Genomic DNA, 16855 nt, shown 5'->3' on the forward strand with positions numbered 1-16855 from the left:
CTTCAATTAATAAATCTGGAATTTAAAACTAGTCTAATGATGGCCATGAAACCATTGTCAATTGTTGTAAAAACCCATCTGGTTCACTAATGTCCTTTAGAGAAGGAAATCTGCTGTCCTTACCTGGTCTGGCCTACATGTGACTCCAGACCCACAGCAATGTGGTTGACTCTGACATGCCCTCTGAAATGGCCTAGCAAGACACTCAGTTCAAGGGCAATTAGGGATGGGCAACAAATGCTGGCCTGGCCTGCGATGCCCACATCCCATGAATGAATAAAAAAAAAAATTAAACTGAATGAATGAAACCGGACGGACCACCCGGCATCAACCGAGGCACTGCTTGTTTGCTGTGATCACCTGTTGTTAGGGTCAGTCTGCTTGTTTGACAAGCACTGGCACTAGACACTGCAAAGTCCTCCTGACTAACATCTGGGGGCTTGTGCCAAAGTTGGGAGAGCTGTCCCACAGACGAGTCAAGCAACAGCCTGACAGAGTCATACTCATGGAATCATACCTTACAGACAATGTCCCAGACACTGCCATCACCATCCCCGGGTATGTCCTGTCCCTTTGGCAGTACAGACCCAGCAGAGGTGGTGGCACAGTGGTATACAGTAGGGAGGGAGTTGCCCTGGGAGTCCTCAACATCAACTCTGGACCCCATGAAGTCTCATGGCATCAGGTCAAACATGGGCAAGGTAACCCCCTACTGATTACCACCTACCGCCCTCCCTCAGCTGATGAGTCAGTACTCCTCCATGTTGAACACCACTTGGAGGAAGCACTGAGGGTGGCAAGGGCACAAAATGTACTCTGGGTGGGGGACGTCAATGTCCGTCACCAAGAGTGGCTCGGTAGTACCACTACTGACCGAGCTGGCCAAGTCCTAAAGGACATATCTGCTAGACTGGGTCTGCGGCAGGTGCTAAGGCAACCAACAAGAGGGAAAGACATACTTGACCTCGTCCTCACCAATCTGCCTGCCGCAGATGCATCTGTCCATGCCAGTATTGGTAGGAGTGACCACTGCACAGTCGTTGTGGAGACGAAGTCCGCCTTCACATTGAGGATACCGTCCATCGTGTTGTGTGGCACTATCACCGTGCTAAATGGGATAGATTTCGAACAGATCTAGCAATGCAAAACTGGGCATCCATGAGGCGCTGTGGGCCATCAGCAGCAGCAGAATTGTACTCAACCACAATCTGTAACCTCATGGCCCGGCATATCCCCCACTCTACCATTACTATCAAGCCAGGAGACCAACCCTGGTTCAATGAAGAGTGCAGGAGGGCATAGAATCAGAATCATAGAAAGTTTATGACACAGAAAGAGGCCACTTCGCCCATTGTGTCTGTGCCGGCCTAAAAATGAGCCACACAATCTAATCCCACCTTCCAGCATTTGGTCCGTAGCCCTGCAGATCACGGTACTTGAGGTGCATATCCAGACTCCTTTTGAAATGAGTTGAGGGTCTCTGCCTCAACTACCCTTTCAGACAGTGAGTTCCAGACCCCCACCACCCTCTGGGTGAAAAAATGTTTCCTCATCTCTCCTCTAATCTTTCGACCAATCACTTTAAATCTATGCCCCCTCATCACTGACCTCTCTAAGGTGAATAGACCCTTCACCTCCACTCTATCCAGACCCCTCACAATTTTTTACATTTCAATCAGATCTCCCCTCGGCCTTCTCTGTTCCAAAGAGAACAACCCCAGCCTATCCAATCTTTCCTCATAGCTGCATTTTTCCAGTCCAGGCAACATCCTTGTAAATCTCCTCTGTACCCTCTCCAGTGCAATTACATCCTTTCTGTAATGAGGTGACCAGAACTGCACACAGTACTCAAGTTGTGGCCTAACCAATGAGTTATACAGTTCCAGCATAACCTCCCTGCCCTTGTATTCTATACCTCGGCTAATAAAGGAAAAGATTCCATATGCCTTCTTAACCACCTTATCGACCTGTCCTGCTCCCTTCAGGGATCTGTGGACATTCACTCCAAGGTCCCTTACTTCCTCTACACTTCTCAGTATTTTCCCATTAATCATGTATTCCTTTGCCTTGTTTGACCTCCCCAAATGCATCACCTCACACTTCTCCAAGTTGATTAGAATCCAGGACCAGCATGTTCCTGTGAGGAAGAAGGATAAGTTTGGCAAGTTTTGGGAACCTTGGATAACGCGGGATATTGTGAGCCTCGTCAAAAAGAAAAAGGAAGCATTCGTAAGGGCTGGAAGGCTAGGAACAGACGAATCCCTTGAGGAATATAAAGACAGTAGGAAGGAACTTAAGCAAGGAGTCAGGAGGGCTAAAAGGGGTCATGAAAAGTCATTGGCAAACAGGATTAAGTAAAATCCCAAGGCTTTTTATACATATATAAAGAGCAAGAGGGTAACCAGGGAAAGGGTTGGCCCACTCAAGGACAGAGATGGGAATCTAAGTGTGGAGCCAGAGGAAATGGGTGAGGTACTAAATGAGTACTTTGCATCAGTATTCACCAAGGAGAAGGACTTGGTGGATGATGAGCCTAGGGAAGGGAGTGCAGATAGTCTCAGTCATCTCATTATCAAAAAGGAGGAGGTGTTGGGTGTCTTGCAAAGCATTAAGGTAGATAAGTCCCCAGGGCCTGATGGGATCTACGCCAGAATACTGAGGGAGGCAACGGAAGAAACTGCTGGGGCCTTGACAGAAATCTTTGCATCCTCATTGGCTACAGGTGAGCTCCCAGAGGACTGGAGAATAGCCAATGTTGTTCCTTTGTTTAAGAAGGGTAGCAAGGATAATCCAAGAAATTATAGGCCGGTGAGCCTTACGTCAGTGGTAGGGAAATTATTAGAGAGGATTCTTCGGGACAGGATATACTCCCATTTGGAAACAAACGGACTTATTAGTGAGAGGCAGCATGGTTTTGTGAAGGGGAGGTCGTGTCTCACTAATTTGATTGAGTTTTTTGAGGAAGTGATGAAGATGATTGATGAAGGAAGGGCAGTGGACGTTATCTATATGGACTTCAGTAAAGCCTTTGACAAGGTCCCGCATGGCAGACTGGTGCAAAAGGTGAAGTCACACGGGATCAGAGGTGAGCTGGCAAGATGGATACAGAACTGGCTCAGTCACAGAAGACAGAGGGTAACAGTGGATGGGTGTTTTTCTGAATGGAGGGATGTGACTAGTGGTGTTCCGCAGGGATCTGTGCTGGGACCTTTGCTGTTTGTAGTATATATAAATGATTTGGAGGAAAATGTAGCTGGTCTGATTAGTAAGTTTGCGGACGACACAAAGGTTGGTGGAGTTGCGGATAATGATGAGGATTGTCAGAAGATACAGCAGGATATAGATCGGTTGAGACTTGGGCGGAGAAATGGCAGATGGAGTTTAATCCGGACAAATGTGAGGTAATGCATTTTGGAAGATCTAATGCAGGTGGGAAGTATACAGTAAATGGCAGAACCCTTAGGAGTATTGACAGGCAGAGAGATTTGGGCGTACAGGTCCACAGGTCACTGAAAGTGGCAACGCAGGTGGATAAGGTAGTCAAGAAGACATACGGCATGCTTGCCTTCATCGGTCGGGGCATAGAGTATAAAAATTGGCAAGTCATGTTGCAGCTGTACAGAACTTTAGTTAGGCCACACTTAGAATATTGCGTGCAATTCTGGTCGCCACACTACCAGAAGGACATGGAGGCTTTGGAGAGAGTACAGAAGAGGTTTACCAGGATGTTGCCTGGTCTGGAGGGCATTAGCTATGAGGAGAGGTTGGATAAACTCATATTATTTTCACTGGAACGACGGAGGTGGGGGGGCGACATGATAGAGGTTTACAAAGTTATAAGCGGCATGGACAGGGTGGATAGTCAGAAGCTTTTTCCCAGGGTGGAAGAGTCAGTTACTCGGGTACATAGGTTTAAGGTGAGAGGGGCAAAGTTTAGAGGGGATGTGCGAGGCAAGTTCTTTACACAGAGGGTGGTGAGTGCCTGGAACTTGCTGCCGGGGGAGGTGGTGGAAGCGGTACCATAGAGATGTTTAAGAGGCATCTTGACAAATACATGAGTAGGAAGGGAATAGAGGGATACGGACCCCGGAAGTGCAGAAAGTTTTAGTTTAGGCAGGCATCAAGATCGGTGCAGGCTTGGAGGGCCGAATGGCCTGTTCCTGTGCTGTACTGTTCTTTGTTCTTTGTTCTTTGAATTCCATTTGCCACTTTTCTGACCATCTAACCAGACCATCAATATCTTCCTGCAGCCTACAGCTATCTTCCTCGCTATCTTCCACACGGCCAATCTTTGTGTTGTCCGCAAATTCTTGATCATGCCCCCTACATTTATGTCCAAATCGTTAATATATACCACAAAAAGCAGGAGACCCAGTACTGAGCCCTGTGGAACACCACAGGAAACCGCCTTCCAGTCGCAAAAACACCCGTCAACAATTACCCTTTGTTTTCCTACCACTGAGCCAATTTTGTATCCACCTTGCTGCATTTCCCTGGATCCCATGGGATTTTATTTTTTTAACCAGTCTGCCATGTGGGACCTTGTCAAAAGCCTTCCTAAAATCCATGTAGACCACATCAACTGCATGACCCTCATCTATCTTCCTTGTTACTTCTTCAAAAAATTCGATCAAGTTGGTCAGACAAGATCTTCCCTTAACAAATCCATGCTGACTATCCTTGATTAACCTGTGCCTTTCCAAGTGACAGTTTATCTTGTCTCTCAGAATAGATTTCAATGATTTGCTCACTACTGAGGTTAGACTGACTGACCTGTAATTATTCAGTCCATCCCAGAGGTACGTTAGCAGTTCTCCAATCTTCCGGCACCACACCTGTATCCAGTGAGGACTGGAAAATGATGGTCAGACCTTCTGCTATTTCCTCTTGCTTCTTTTAACAGTCTAGGGTACATTTCATCTGGTCCACTCCTCCATCATCCCCAACACCTCGTCCCCCTCCCATGGCACCTTCCCATGCAATCAGAGGAGGTGTAACACCTGCCCTTTTACCTCCTCTCTTCTTGCCATCCAAGGCCCCAAACAGGTGAAGCATCGATTTACTTGTACTTCATTCAATTTAGTATAGTGTATTCGCTGCTCACAATGTGGTCTCCTCTACAGTTTGGGTTCCGCCAGGGCCACTCAGCTCCTGACCTCATTACAGCCTTGGTCCAAACATGGACAATAGAGCTGAACTCCAGAGGTGAGGTGAGAGTGACTGCCCTTGACATCAAGACAGCATTTGAGTATGGCATCAAGGAGCCCTAGCAAAACTGAAGTCAATGGGAATCAGGGGGAAAACTCTCTGCTGGCTGGAGTCATACGTTGCAAAAAGGAAGATGGTTGTGGTTGTTGGAGGTCAATCATCGCAGTCCCAGGACATCACTGCAGGAGTTCCTCAGGATCGTGTCCTCGGCCCAACCATCTTCAGTTGCTTCATCAATGACCTCTCCATCATAAGGTCAGAAATGGGGATGTTCGCTGATGATTGCACAATGTTCAGCACAATTCGCGACTCCTCAGATACTGAAGCAGCCCGTGTAGAAAAGCAGCAAGACCTGGACAATATCCAGGCTTGGGCTGATTAGTGGCAAGTAACATTCGCGCCACACAAATGCCAGGCAATGACCAGCTCCAACAAGAGAGAATCTAACATCTCCCCGTGACATTCAGTGACATTACCATCGCTGAATCCCCCACTATCAACATCCTAGGGGCTACCATTGGCCAAAAACTGAACTGGAGTAGCCATATAAATACCGTGGCTACAAGAACAGGTCAGAGGCTCGGAATTGTGCGTCCAGTAACTCATCTCCTGACTCCCCAAAGCCTGTCCACCATCTATAAGGCACAAGTCAGGCGTGTGATGGAATGCTCTCCACTTGCCTGGATGCGTGCAGCTCCAACAACAGTCAAGAAGCTGGACACCATCCAGGACAAAGCAGCCCGCTTGATTGGCACCCCATCCACAAACATTCACTCCCTCCACCACCAACGCACAGTGGCAGCAGTGTGTACCATCTACAAGATGCACTGCAGCAATGCACCAAGGCTCCTTCGACAGCACCTTCCAAACCTGTGACCTCTACCACCTCGAAGGACAAGGGCAGCAAATGCATGGCAACACCACCACCTGCAAATTCCCCTCCAAGTCTCACACCGTCCTGACTTGGAACTTTATCGCCGTTCCTTCACTGTCGCTGGGTCAAAATCTTGGAACTCCCTCCCTAACAGCACTGTGGGTGTACCTACCCCACATGGACTGCAGCAGTTCAGGAAGGCAGCTCACCACCACCTTCTCAAGGGCAATTATGGATGGACAATAAATGCTGGCCTGGCCAGTGACGCCCACATCCCATGAATGAATTTTTAAAAAATCCACTCCATTTGATCCCTTATACCCCTTCTTGGAGCAGCGTGGCTCTCTGATACCCCTTCTCAGGGTGGGTGTTATTCTCCGATACACCATCACGGGGCGGGTGTTATCCTCTGATACCCCCTCTTGGGGTGGGTGTTATTCTCTGATGTCCCCTCTCAGGGTGGGTGTTATTCTCTGATACCAGTTTTCGGGCTGGGTGTTACTCCTGGATACCCCATCTCGGGGTGGGTGTTATTCTGATACCCCCTCCAGGGGCAGATGTTACTCTCTATTACCCCCTCTCGGCGTGGATGTTACTCTCTGATACCCCTCTCGGTGGGGGTGTTACTGTCTGATACCCCCTCTCGGGGTGTGTGTTACTCACTGAAATGCCCTCTTGAGGCGGGTGTTACTATCTGGTGCCCCCTCTCGGGGCAGGTGTTCCTCTCTGATACCCCCGTCTCGTGGTTGATGTTACTCCCTGATACCCCCTCTCGGGGGGGTGGGTGTTACTCTAATACGCCCTCTCGGCATGGGTGTTACTCTCTGATACCCCTTCTCAGGATGGGTGTTACTCACTGAAATGCCATCTTGAGGCGGATGTTACTCTCTGATACCCCCTCTTGAGGCGGGTGTTACTATCTGGTGCCCCCTCTCGGGATGGGTGTTACTCTCTGATACCCCCTCTGGGGCTGGGTGTTACTCTCTGATACCCCCTCTCTGGCTGTGTTACTCTCTGATAACCCCTCTAGGTGCAGGTGTTACTCTCTTATACCCCCTCTCGGGCTGGGTGTTACTCTCTTATACCCCCTCTCGGGCTGGGTGTTACTCTCTTATACCCCCTCTCGGGCTGGGTGTTACTCTCTGATACCCCCTCTCGGGCTGGGTGTTACTCTCTGATACCCCCTCTGGAGGTGGGTGTTACTCTCTGATACCCCCTCTGAGGGTGGATGTTACTCTCTGATACCCCCTCTGAGGGTGGATGTTACTCTCTGATACCCCCTCTGAGGGTGGATGTTACTCTCTCATACCCCCTCTCGGGCTGGATGTTGCTCTCTGATAGCCCCTCTCGGGTTGGGTGTTACTCTCTGATACCCCCTCTCGGGCTGGATGTTACTCTCTGATACCCCCTCTCGGGCTGGATGTTACTCTGATACCCGCTCTCGGGCTGGGTGTTGCTCTCTGATACCCTGTCTCGGGGTGGGTGTTACTCTCTGATACCCCCTCTCGGGCTGGGTGTTACTCTTTTATACCCCCTCTCGGGCTGGGTGTTTCTCTCATATACCCCTTCTGAGGGTGGGTGTTTCTCTCTGATACCCCCTCTGAGGGTGGGTGTTACTCTCTGATACCGCCTCTGAGGGTGGGTGTTACTCTCTGATACCCTGTCTCGGGGTGGGTGTTACTCTCTGATACCCCCTCTCGGGCTGGGTGTTTCTCTCTGATACCCCCTCTGAGGGTGGGTGTTACTCTCTGATACCCCCTCTGGGGCTGGGTGTTACTCTCTGATACCCCCTCTCAGGCTGGGTGTTACTCTCTAATACCCCCTCTGAGGGTGGGTGTTACTCTCTGATACCCTGTCTCGGGGTGGGTGTTACTCTCTGATACCCCCTCTCGGGCTGGGTGTTACTCTCTGATACCCCCTCTGAGGGTGGGTGTTACTCTCTGATACCCTGTCGGGCTGGGTGTTACCCTCTGATACCCCCTCTCGGGCTGGGTGTTACCCTCTGATACCCCCTCTGAGGGTGGGTGTTACTCTCTGATACCCTGTCTCGGGGTGGGTGTTACTCTCTGATACCCCCTCTCGGGCTGGGTGTTACTCTCTGATACCCTCTCTGAGGGTGGGTGTTACTCTCTGATACCCTGTCGGGGTGGGTGTTACCCTCTGATACCCCCTCTCGGGCTGGGTGTTACCCTCTGATACCCCCTCTGAGGGTGGGTGTTACCCTCTGATACCCCCTCTCGGGCTGGGTGTTACCCTCTGATACCCCCTCTCGGGCTGGGTGTTACCCTCTGATACCCCCTCTCGGGCTGGATGTTACTCTCTGATACCCTGTCTCGGGCTGGGTGTTACCCTCTGATACCCCCTCTCGGGCTGGATGTTACTCTCTGATACCCTGTCTCGGGGTGGAGTGATGTTATTACTCAGCGCTGGTCCTTTCTCCCGATACACAGGTTGTTGAGAAGTTGGTGAGAGGCCTGGCGATGGAGGACAGTCGCAATATGTTTGCTCTATTTGAACACAGTGAGCAAGGGGACAGGGCTATCGAGAGCCGCACCATCGTCGCAGACGTTCTGGCGAAATTCGAAAGGTGAGAATGTTACCGCTGAGAAATCCATCTCCACCTGAGGACACAGGGCTCCAAATGCACAAATATCAGCTGGTGTTTGCTGGGGTAGAGAGAGTGTGGGTGGGGAAGGGGTAGGGGGAAAGGTGGTGACCACGGATGTTGGTACAGCAGAAGGGATTGGGTTGGTGGTTGGGGGAGAGGGTGGGGTGGGTATTGGGGGAGGGGTGGGGTGGGGAGTGGTGGAAGGGTGGGGTGGGTATTGGGGGAGGGGGGAGTGGGGGAAGGGTGGGGTATGGAGTTGGGGAGGGGTGGGGTGGGGATTGGCAGAGTGTGTGGGTGGTGGGGAGTGTGGGAAGGGTGGGGAGTGGGGGATGGGTGGGGTGGAGGGGTGGGGTGGGGGGGGTGGTCTGTGGAGTGGGGTGGAGAGTGGGGGATGGGTGGGGGTGGGGTGGGCCATTGGGGAGGGGTGGCGTGGGCAGTGGGGGTGGGGTGGAGAGTGGGGGATGGGTGGGGGTGGGGTGGGCAGTGGGGGTTATGGACTCGATGTTTAATAGGTGATGCCCTTTGACTGTAGGATGATGAGCAGTGAGGGGCGTGAGGACAGGCTGTGGGGCCTTTACTTCAAACTCTACTGCTTCCTCGACGTGGAGAATGTGGCGAAGAATGGAGTGGAATTTGCATTCATGTTCGAACAGGTAGAAGCTCAGCCTATTCACTAAGTGACCAGCGTTAATCAACTGATAGTACTAAGCAGCTCATTATATAGGCTTATTAATCAGCTAGTTAGTGGGTATTGGGCAGCAACGATGGGCATGTTAAGCAGCGTAACCAATAGTTTTAAGTTGACGATTGTAAATGAAGTTCTGTGATGTTGACGGAATTCAGAGAGAAAACAGCAGAGGTTCTGCCAATCATTATTCAAATTGTGTGTGTGACTGGACAGTAATATTTCCTTGGCTCAAGCAGAGAGAGAGGTTAACATTTCACCAAGTTAGTCTAATGTCAAACTCTTCAGGGCCGAGTTTATTGGGGTGGTCATTATTAGGGTGGAGATTCTGGCCGGTCATTATTAGGGTGGAGATTCTGGCCGGTCATTATTAGGGTGGAGATTCTGGCCGGTCATTATTAGGGTGGTGATTCTGGCCGGTCATTATTAGGGTGGAGATTCTGGCCGGTCATTATTAGGGTGGAGATTCTGGCCGGTCATTATTAGGGTGGAGATTCTGGCCGGTCATTATTAGGGTGGTGATTCTGGCCGGTCATTATTAGGGTGGTGATTCTGGCCGGTCATTATTAGGGTGGTGATTCTGGCCGGTCATTATTAGGGTGGTGATTCTGGCCGGTCATTATTAGGGTGGAGATTCTGGCCGGTCATTATTAGGGTGGAGATTCTGGACGGTCATTATTAGGGTGGTGATTCTGGCCGGTCATTATTAGGGTGGAGATTCTGGCCGGTCATTATTAGGGTGGTGATTCTGGCCGGTCACTATTAGGGTGGAGATTCTGGCCGGTCATTATTAGGGTGGAGATTCTGGCCGGTCATTATTAGGGTGGAGATTCTGGCCGGTCATTATTAGGGTGGAGATTCTGGCCGGTCATTATTAGGGTGGTGATTCTGGCCGGTCATTATTAGGGTGGAGATTCTGGCCGGTCATTATTAGGGTGGAGATTCTGGCCGGTCATTATTAGGGTGGTGATTCTGGCCGGTCATTATTAGGGTGGTGATTCTGGCCGGTCATTATTAGGGTGGAGATTCTGGCCGGTCATTATTAGGGTGGAGATTCTGGCCGGTCATTATTAGGGTGGTGATTCTGGCCGGTCATTATTAGGGTGGAGATTCTGGCCGGTCATTATTAGGGTGGAGATTCTGGCCGGTCATTATTAGGGTGGAGATTCTGGCCGGTCATTATTAGGGTGGTGATTCTGGCCGGTCATTATTAGGGTGGAGATTCTGGCCGGTCATTATTAGGGTGGTGATTCTGGCCGGTCATTATTAGGGTGGAGATTCTGGCCGGTCATTATTAGGGTGGAGATTCTGACCGGTCATTATTAGGGTGGTGATTCTGGCCGGTCATTATTAGGGTGGTGATTCTGGCCGGTCATTATTAGGGTGGAGATTCTGGCCGGTCGTTATTAGGGTGGAGATTCTGGCCGGTCATTATTAGGGTGGTGATTCTGGCCGGTCATTATTAGGGTGGTGATTCTGGCCGGTCATTATTAGGGTGGTGATTCTGGCCGGTCATTATTACATTACAGCCCCAGAGAGATCGTTAATGTGAAAAAAGCTGAGATCTGAACCCCAAACCAATTTAACAAATTACACAAGATTCACATTTTATGTCTTTTTCTGTAACAACTAAATTAAAAGAATTCCCAATTAACTAAATGGCTCTTTGTAAATAACTGACACCCCAAATTATAAACCAAAGTATTTTCTTTAGTTTAGAGATACAGCACTGAAACAGGCCCTTCGGCCCACCGAGTCTGTGCCGACCATCAACCACCCATTTATACTAATGCTACACTAATCCCATATTCCTACCAGATCCCCACCTGTCCCTATATTTCCCGACCACCTACCTATACTAGGGGCAATTGCTAATGGCCAATTTACCTATCAACTTGCAAGTCTTTGGCATGTGGGAGGAAACCGGAGCACCCGGCGGAAACCCACACGGTCACAGGGAGAACTTGCAAACTCCACACAGGCAATACCCAGAATTGAACCCGGGTCGCTGGAGCTGTGAGGCTGCGGTGCTAACCACTGCGCTGCCCATAATTTATTTTTTCAACAGTTGAACCCTAACCCTAACTTCTTAAACTTCTATGTTATACAGTCCTTTTTGATGAAGAAATCCTTTGCGTGTAAAAGTCCCTGACTCCTCCCAATTGCAATGGGTTGAATCTCCCAGACTTTTTCAAAATTAATATTCTCTTCACTCCCTTCTCCGAGCACTTCCAACCTGGAAGTCCATGGATCATGTGATTTCCGGTGATCCTGTGGGCCCTTTACTCCTCTGCAAACTTCAACTCTCCAAACTGGTTCAAGTCTTCACTTCCTTTTGCTATCTCTCTCCCTCTCTCTCTCTCCAGCTGCCACCTCTGGGTGTCTTCTCTTATAGCTTGCCTTCAGGCCACAACCCGATGATTCGTTCCTTACAGCCTGTTTTTCTCCAGAAAGTCTGTTAAATTTATCTGGACTTAGAATTCAATAGTTTATTGTTCTGCTGCAAAATGCAGAGACCAATAGTCTGAGTTCCACAAAGCTACTTGGCCTTTCCATTGTCCTAGGTGTTAACACCTGCCTGTTTAGTTAGCATGTTCTCAATGACTAACTCCTTGTTGCATGACCCAACAGTCTGGGAAGTAGAAACCCATTCTTCTTCAGGTGTTAGTGCAAAAGTCTCTGTTCTTCACAAGACAGTCTTTGATCTGTTCTCTCTGTTGTCCTGGTAACCTTTCGCAGAGTGGAGGTGAGGTCAGCTGACCTTCTGGACTCCATCTTCAACTTTTAAAAATCACAATCTTTAAAACATAATTGTGTTAAGAGCTCTCGCGTTCATAACAATTAGATTTGTCATGAGTTACTGCTGTTTGTGCTTCCCTTTGTGCAGGCACATGAATGTTTAATCAGTGGACATTTCCCTGCACCAGAAGATACCCTCCAGCTGTTATCAGCTTTGCGACTGCAATACATCAACGGAGATTACACCAAGACCTCCTTGAATCTGCAGGAAGTTTATCCTGTAACCAAGCTGAGGAACAAGATCTTCCAATCGACAAAGTTCAACTCGCAGACCCTGGAGAAGAGAAGGACCAGTTTCTTGGAGGGGACACTACGTCTCAGCCTTCGCACAGGCTCAGTGAAGAAACAGAAGATGGAAGAAGAGCAAATGTTGGAGATGTGGTTGAAAGAAGAGCTGTCAGCCACCCGCACCAGCATTGTGGACAAGTGGAAGAAGCTTCGGGGCATGAAGCAGCAGCAAGCCATGCTGAGATACATGGCTATTGTTATGGAATGGTCAGGGTATGGCTCCACTCTCTTTGATGTTGAGGTATGTTCGACTGGTTGCTCACCTGGATTTCCTGCCACAGCCTACTCTTAATTTCATAATTTCCCTTCACCTATCAGCTCAGAGTATCTCATACAGCCCACCTTACTTTATCTCCAGTGTGTCAGGGATTTATTGGGAATAATTACAACCTCTTTCTCTGCATCTCTCTTAAAAAAAAAATGAACCCAAGTCAATTTCTCTCCGTGGGTTCGGAAACAATGTGATGATATTAATGGATTCCGATAGTTTAACTGAGTTACCAGTGTCTCCACCTCCCCATACCTCCCTCCTCCCCTTCTATCCCTCCCCACCCACCATGCCTCCTCCTCCTCCACCCGTTCCCCACCCCATCTCCCACTCTACCTCTCCCCTCCTACCCCTTGGTCCCTTACCCCCTTCACTTCTCCCTCCTTTGCCCACCCTGCCTCCCCTTCTCTGTTCTTCCCCATCTCCCACATTACCTTGTCCTCTCTTCCCCTCCATCCTTCACCCCTACTTTTCCCTTCCCCTCACAGGTGCTAATGTACTTTGATTGGTCCCTGTGGGTGCTAATGCCCTTTGGTCCCTGTGGGTGCTAATGACTTTTGATTGGTTCCTGAGGGTGTAAATGCCCTTTGATTGGTTCTTGTGGGTGCTAGTACTCTTTGATTGGTCCCTCTGGGTGCTAATGCCTTTTGGTCCCTGCGGGTGCTAATGCCCTTTGGTTCCTGCGGGTTCTCATGCTCTTTCATTGGTCCCTGTGGGTGCTAGTGCCCACTGATTGGTTCCTGTGGGTGCTAGTGCATTTTAATTGGTCCCTATGGGTGCTAATGCCCTTTGGTGCCTGTGGGTGCTAATGCCCTTTGATTGGTTCCTGCGGGTGTTGATGCTCTTTGGTCCCTGTGGGTGCTAATGCCCTTTGATTGGTTCCTGTGGGTGCTAATCTTTTTATTGGTTCCTGCAGATGCTAATGCCCTTTGATTTGTTGTTTGCAGTGTAAGGAAGGTGGATTTCCCAATGAGCTGTGGTTGGGCGTCAGTGCTGAAAACATTTCCATCTACAAACGGGGAGATGCCCGGCCGCTGGAAACCTTCCAGTACGAGCACATTGTGTTCTTTGGGGCTCCGTTCCCAAACACCTACAAGATCACAGTGGATGAGCGGGAAATGTTCTTTGAAACCCCACAGGTGAGAGCTGATCGGTGAATTTAGGGACAACCTCAGCAGTGACAACATTTGTTATGATGGAGAGTCCAGAACACGGGGTGGCAGTACTGATTAGGGAAAACATTGTAATGTTGGAAAGAGCGGATGTCCTTGAGGGGCAAAGACAGAATCCATTTGGTTAGGGTGGAGAAGCAAAAAGGGGTGATCACGCTACTGGGGGTATTCTGTAGGCTTCCAAATAATGAGAGAGAGAGGAGCTTTTCTGCAAGGAAATCACAGAGATGTACAAGAAGTTCAGTCGGATCAAGGTTCCAATTTTATGGAGTCATAGAGTTATACAGCACAGAAAGAGGCCCTTTGCCCATCGTGTCCTTCTTGAATAATGGCACCACATTCGCTCTCCTCCAATCCTCTGATACCTCTCCTGTAGCCAGAAAGGATTTGAAAATTTGTGTCAGAGCCCCTGCTATCTCCTCCCTTGCCTCACATAACAGCCTGGGATACATCTCATCTGGGCCTGGGGATTTATCCACTTTTAAGCCTGCTAAAACAGCTAATACTTCCTCCCTTTCAATGCTAATATGTTTGAATATATCACAGTCCCCCTCCCTGATCTCTACACCTACATTGTCCTTCTCCATAGTGAACACAGATGAAAAATAATCATTTAAAACCTCACCTACATCCACCGGCTCCACACACAGATTGCCACTTTGGTCCCTAATGGGCCCTACTCTTTCCCTGGTTATCCTCTTGCCCTTAATATACTTAGAAAATGCCTTGGGATTTTCCTTTATCTTTCCCGCCAGTGATTTTTCATGCCCCCTCTTTGCTCTCCTAATTACTTTTTTAAGTACCCCCCTACACTTTCTATACTCCTCTAGGGCCTCCGCTGTTTTCAGTGCTCCGAATCTGCCATAAGCCTCCTTTTTTTCCCTTATCCAATCCTTTATATCCCTTGACATCCAGGATTCCCTTGACCTGTTGGTCCTACTCTTTACCTTTATGGGAACATGTTGGCCCTGAACTCTCACTTTTTCCTCTTTGAATGATTTTGAATGATGTGCTGTAGACTTTCCTACAAGTAGCTACTCCCAGTCCACTTTGGCCAGATCCTGTTTTATCATATTGAAATCGGCCATCCCCCAATTCAGTATTTCTGGTCCATCTTTGTCCTTTTCATTAACTACCTTAAATCTTAGAGTTATGATCACTATCCCCAAAATGCTCCCCCGTTGACACTTTTACCACTTGTCTAGCTTCATTCCCTAGGATAAGAGTAATAGAGTTTATTTTTATTCATTCATGGGATGTGGGCGTCACTGGCTAGGCCAGCATTTATTGCCCATCCCTAATTGCCCTTGAGAAGGTGGTGGTGAGCTGCCTTCTTGAACCGCTGCAGTCCATGTGAGGTAGGTACACCCACAGTGCTGTTAGGAAGGGAGTTCAAGGATTTTGACCCAGCGACAGTGAAGGAACGGCGATATAGTTCCAAGTCAGGATGGTGTGTGACTTGGAGGGGAACTTGCAGGTGGTGGTGTTCCCATGCATCTGCTGCTCTTGTCCTTCGAGGTGGTAGAGGTCGCGGGTTTGGAAGGTCCTGTCTCAGGAGCCTTGGTGCGTTGCTGCAGTGCATCTTGCAGATGGTACACACTGCTGCCACTGTGCGTCGGTGGTGGAGGGAGTGAATGTTTGTGGATGGTGTGCCAATCAAGCGGGCTGCTTTGTCCTGGATGGTGTCAAGCTTCTTGAGTGTTGTTGGAGCTGCACCCATCCAGGCAAGTGGAGAGTATTCCATCACACTCCTGACTTGTGCCTTGTCGATGGTGGACAAGCTTTGGGGAGTCAGGAGGTGAGTTACTCGCCTCAGGATTCCTAGCCTCTGACATGCTCTTGCAGCCACGGTATTTATATGGCTACTCCAGTTCAGTTTCTGGTCAATGGTAGCCCCTAGGATGTTGATAGTGGGGAATTCAGCGATGGTAATGCTGTTGAATATCAAGGGGAGATGGTTAGATTCTCTCTTGTTGGAGATGGTCATTGCCTGGCACTTGTGTGGCGCAAATGTTACTTGCCACTTAACAGCCCAAGCCTGGATATTGTCCAGGTCTTGCTGCATTTCTACACGGACTGCTTCAGTATTTGAGGAGTCGCGAATGGTGCTGAACATTGTGCAATCATCAGCGAACATCCCCACTTCTGACCTTATGATTGAAGGAAGGTCATTGATGAAGCAACTGAAGATGGTTGGGCCTAGGACACTAATCTGAGGAACTCCTGCAGTGATGTCCTGGAGCTCAGATGATTGACCTCCAACAACCGCAGCCATCTTCCTTTGCGCTAGGTATGACTCCAACCAGCAGAGGGTTTTCCCCCTGATTCCCATTGACTCCAGTTTTGCTCGGGCTCCTTGATGCCACACTCGGTCAAATGCTGCCTTGATGTCAAGGGCAGTCACTCTCATCTCACAGTCATAGAGTTATACAGCACAGAAACAGGCCCTTTGGCCCATCGTATCTGTGCCGACCATCAAGCACCAAACTATTCTAGTCCCATTTTCCAGCACTTGGCCTGTAGCCTTGTATGCTAAGGCGTTTCAAGTGCTCATCTAAATATTTCTTAAATGTTGTGAGGTTTCCAGCCTCTACCACCCCTTCAGGTAGTGCATTCCAGATTCCAACCACCCTCTGGGTGAAAATTTTTTTCCTCAAATCCACTCTAAACCTCCTGGCCCTTACCTTAAATCTATGCCAGTCCAGTACCGCCCCTTCTCTTGTCGGACTTTCTACATACTGGCTCAAAAGCTTTCCTGTATGCACTTTAAGAATTCCATCCCCCCTTTAAGCCTTTAGCAATAAGACTATCCCAGTTAATATCGGGGAAGTTGAAATCCCCTACTATTATTACCCTTTTATTTTTACACCTGAGATTTGCCTACATATCTGCTCCTCTATCTCTCCCTGACTGTTTGGAGGTCTGTAGTACACTTCCAGCCAAGTGATTGACC

At 49.1% G+C, this 16855-nt stretch overlaps 1 protein-coding gene across 2 annotated transcripts in view; it reads left to right on the plus strand.

Moving 5' to 3' along the window:
• LOC137371810 (unconventional myosin-X-like) overlaps positions 1 to 16855 on the plus strand; it is a 518005-nt gene that overhangs the window by 478750 nt on the left and 22400 nt on the right. For both annotated transcript variants that reach the window (XM_068034697.1, XM_068034696.1), the window contains 4 exons: positions 8533 to 8669; positions 9223 to 9343; positions 12263 to 12703; positions 13678 to 13869. In XM_068034697.1, the coding sequence (XP_067890798.1) occupies positions 8533 to 8669; positions 9223 to 9343; positions 12263 to 12703; positions 13678 to 13869 (891 nt within the window). The remainder of the gene's footprint in view (positions 1 to 8532; positions 8670 to 9222; positions 9344 to 12262; positions 12704 to 13677; positions 13870 to 16855) is intronic.

This window comes from Heterodontus francisci, chromosome 7 (assembly GCF_036365525.1).
Source record: "Heterodontus francisci isolate sHetFra1 chromosome 7, sHetFra1.hap1, whole genome shotgun sequence".
NCBI classification, from domain to species: domain Eukaryota; kingdom Metazoa; phylum Chordata; class Chondrichthyes; order Heterodontiformes; family Heterodontidae; genus Heterodontus; species Heterodontus francisci.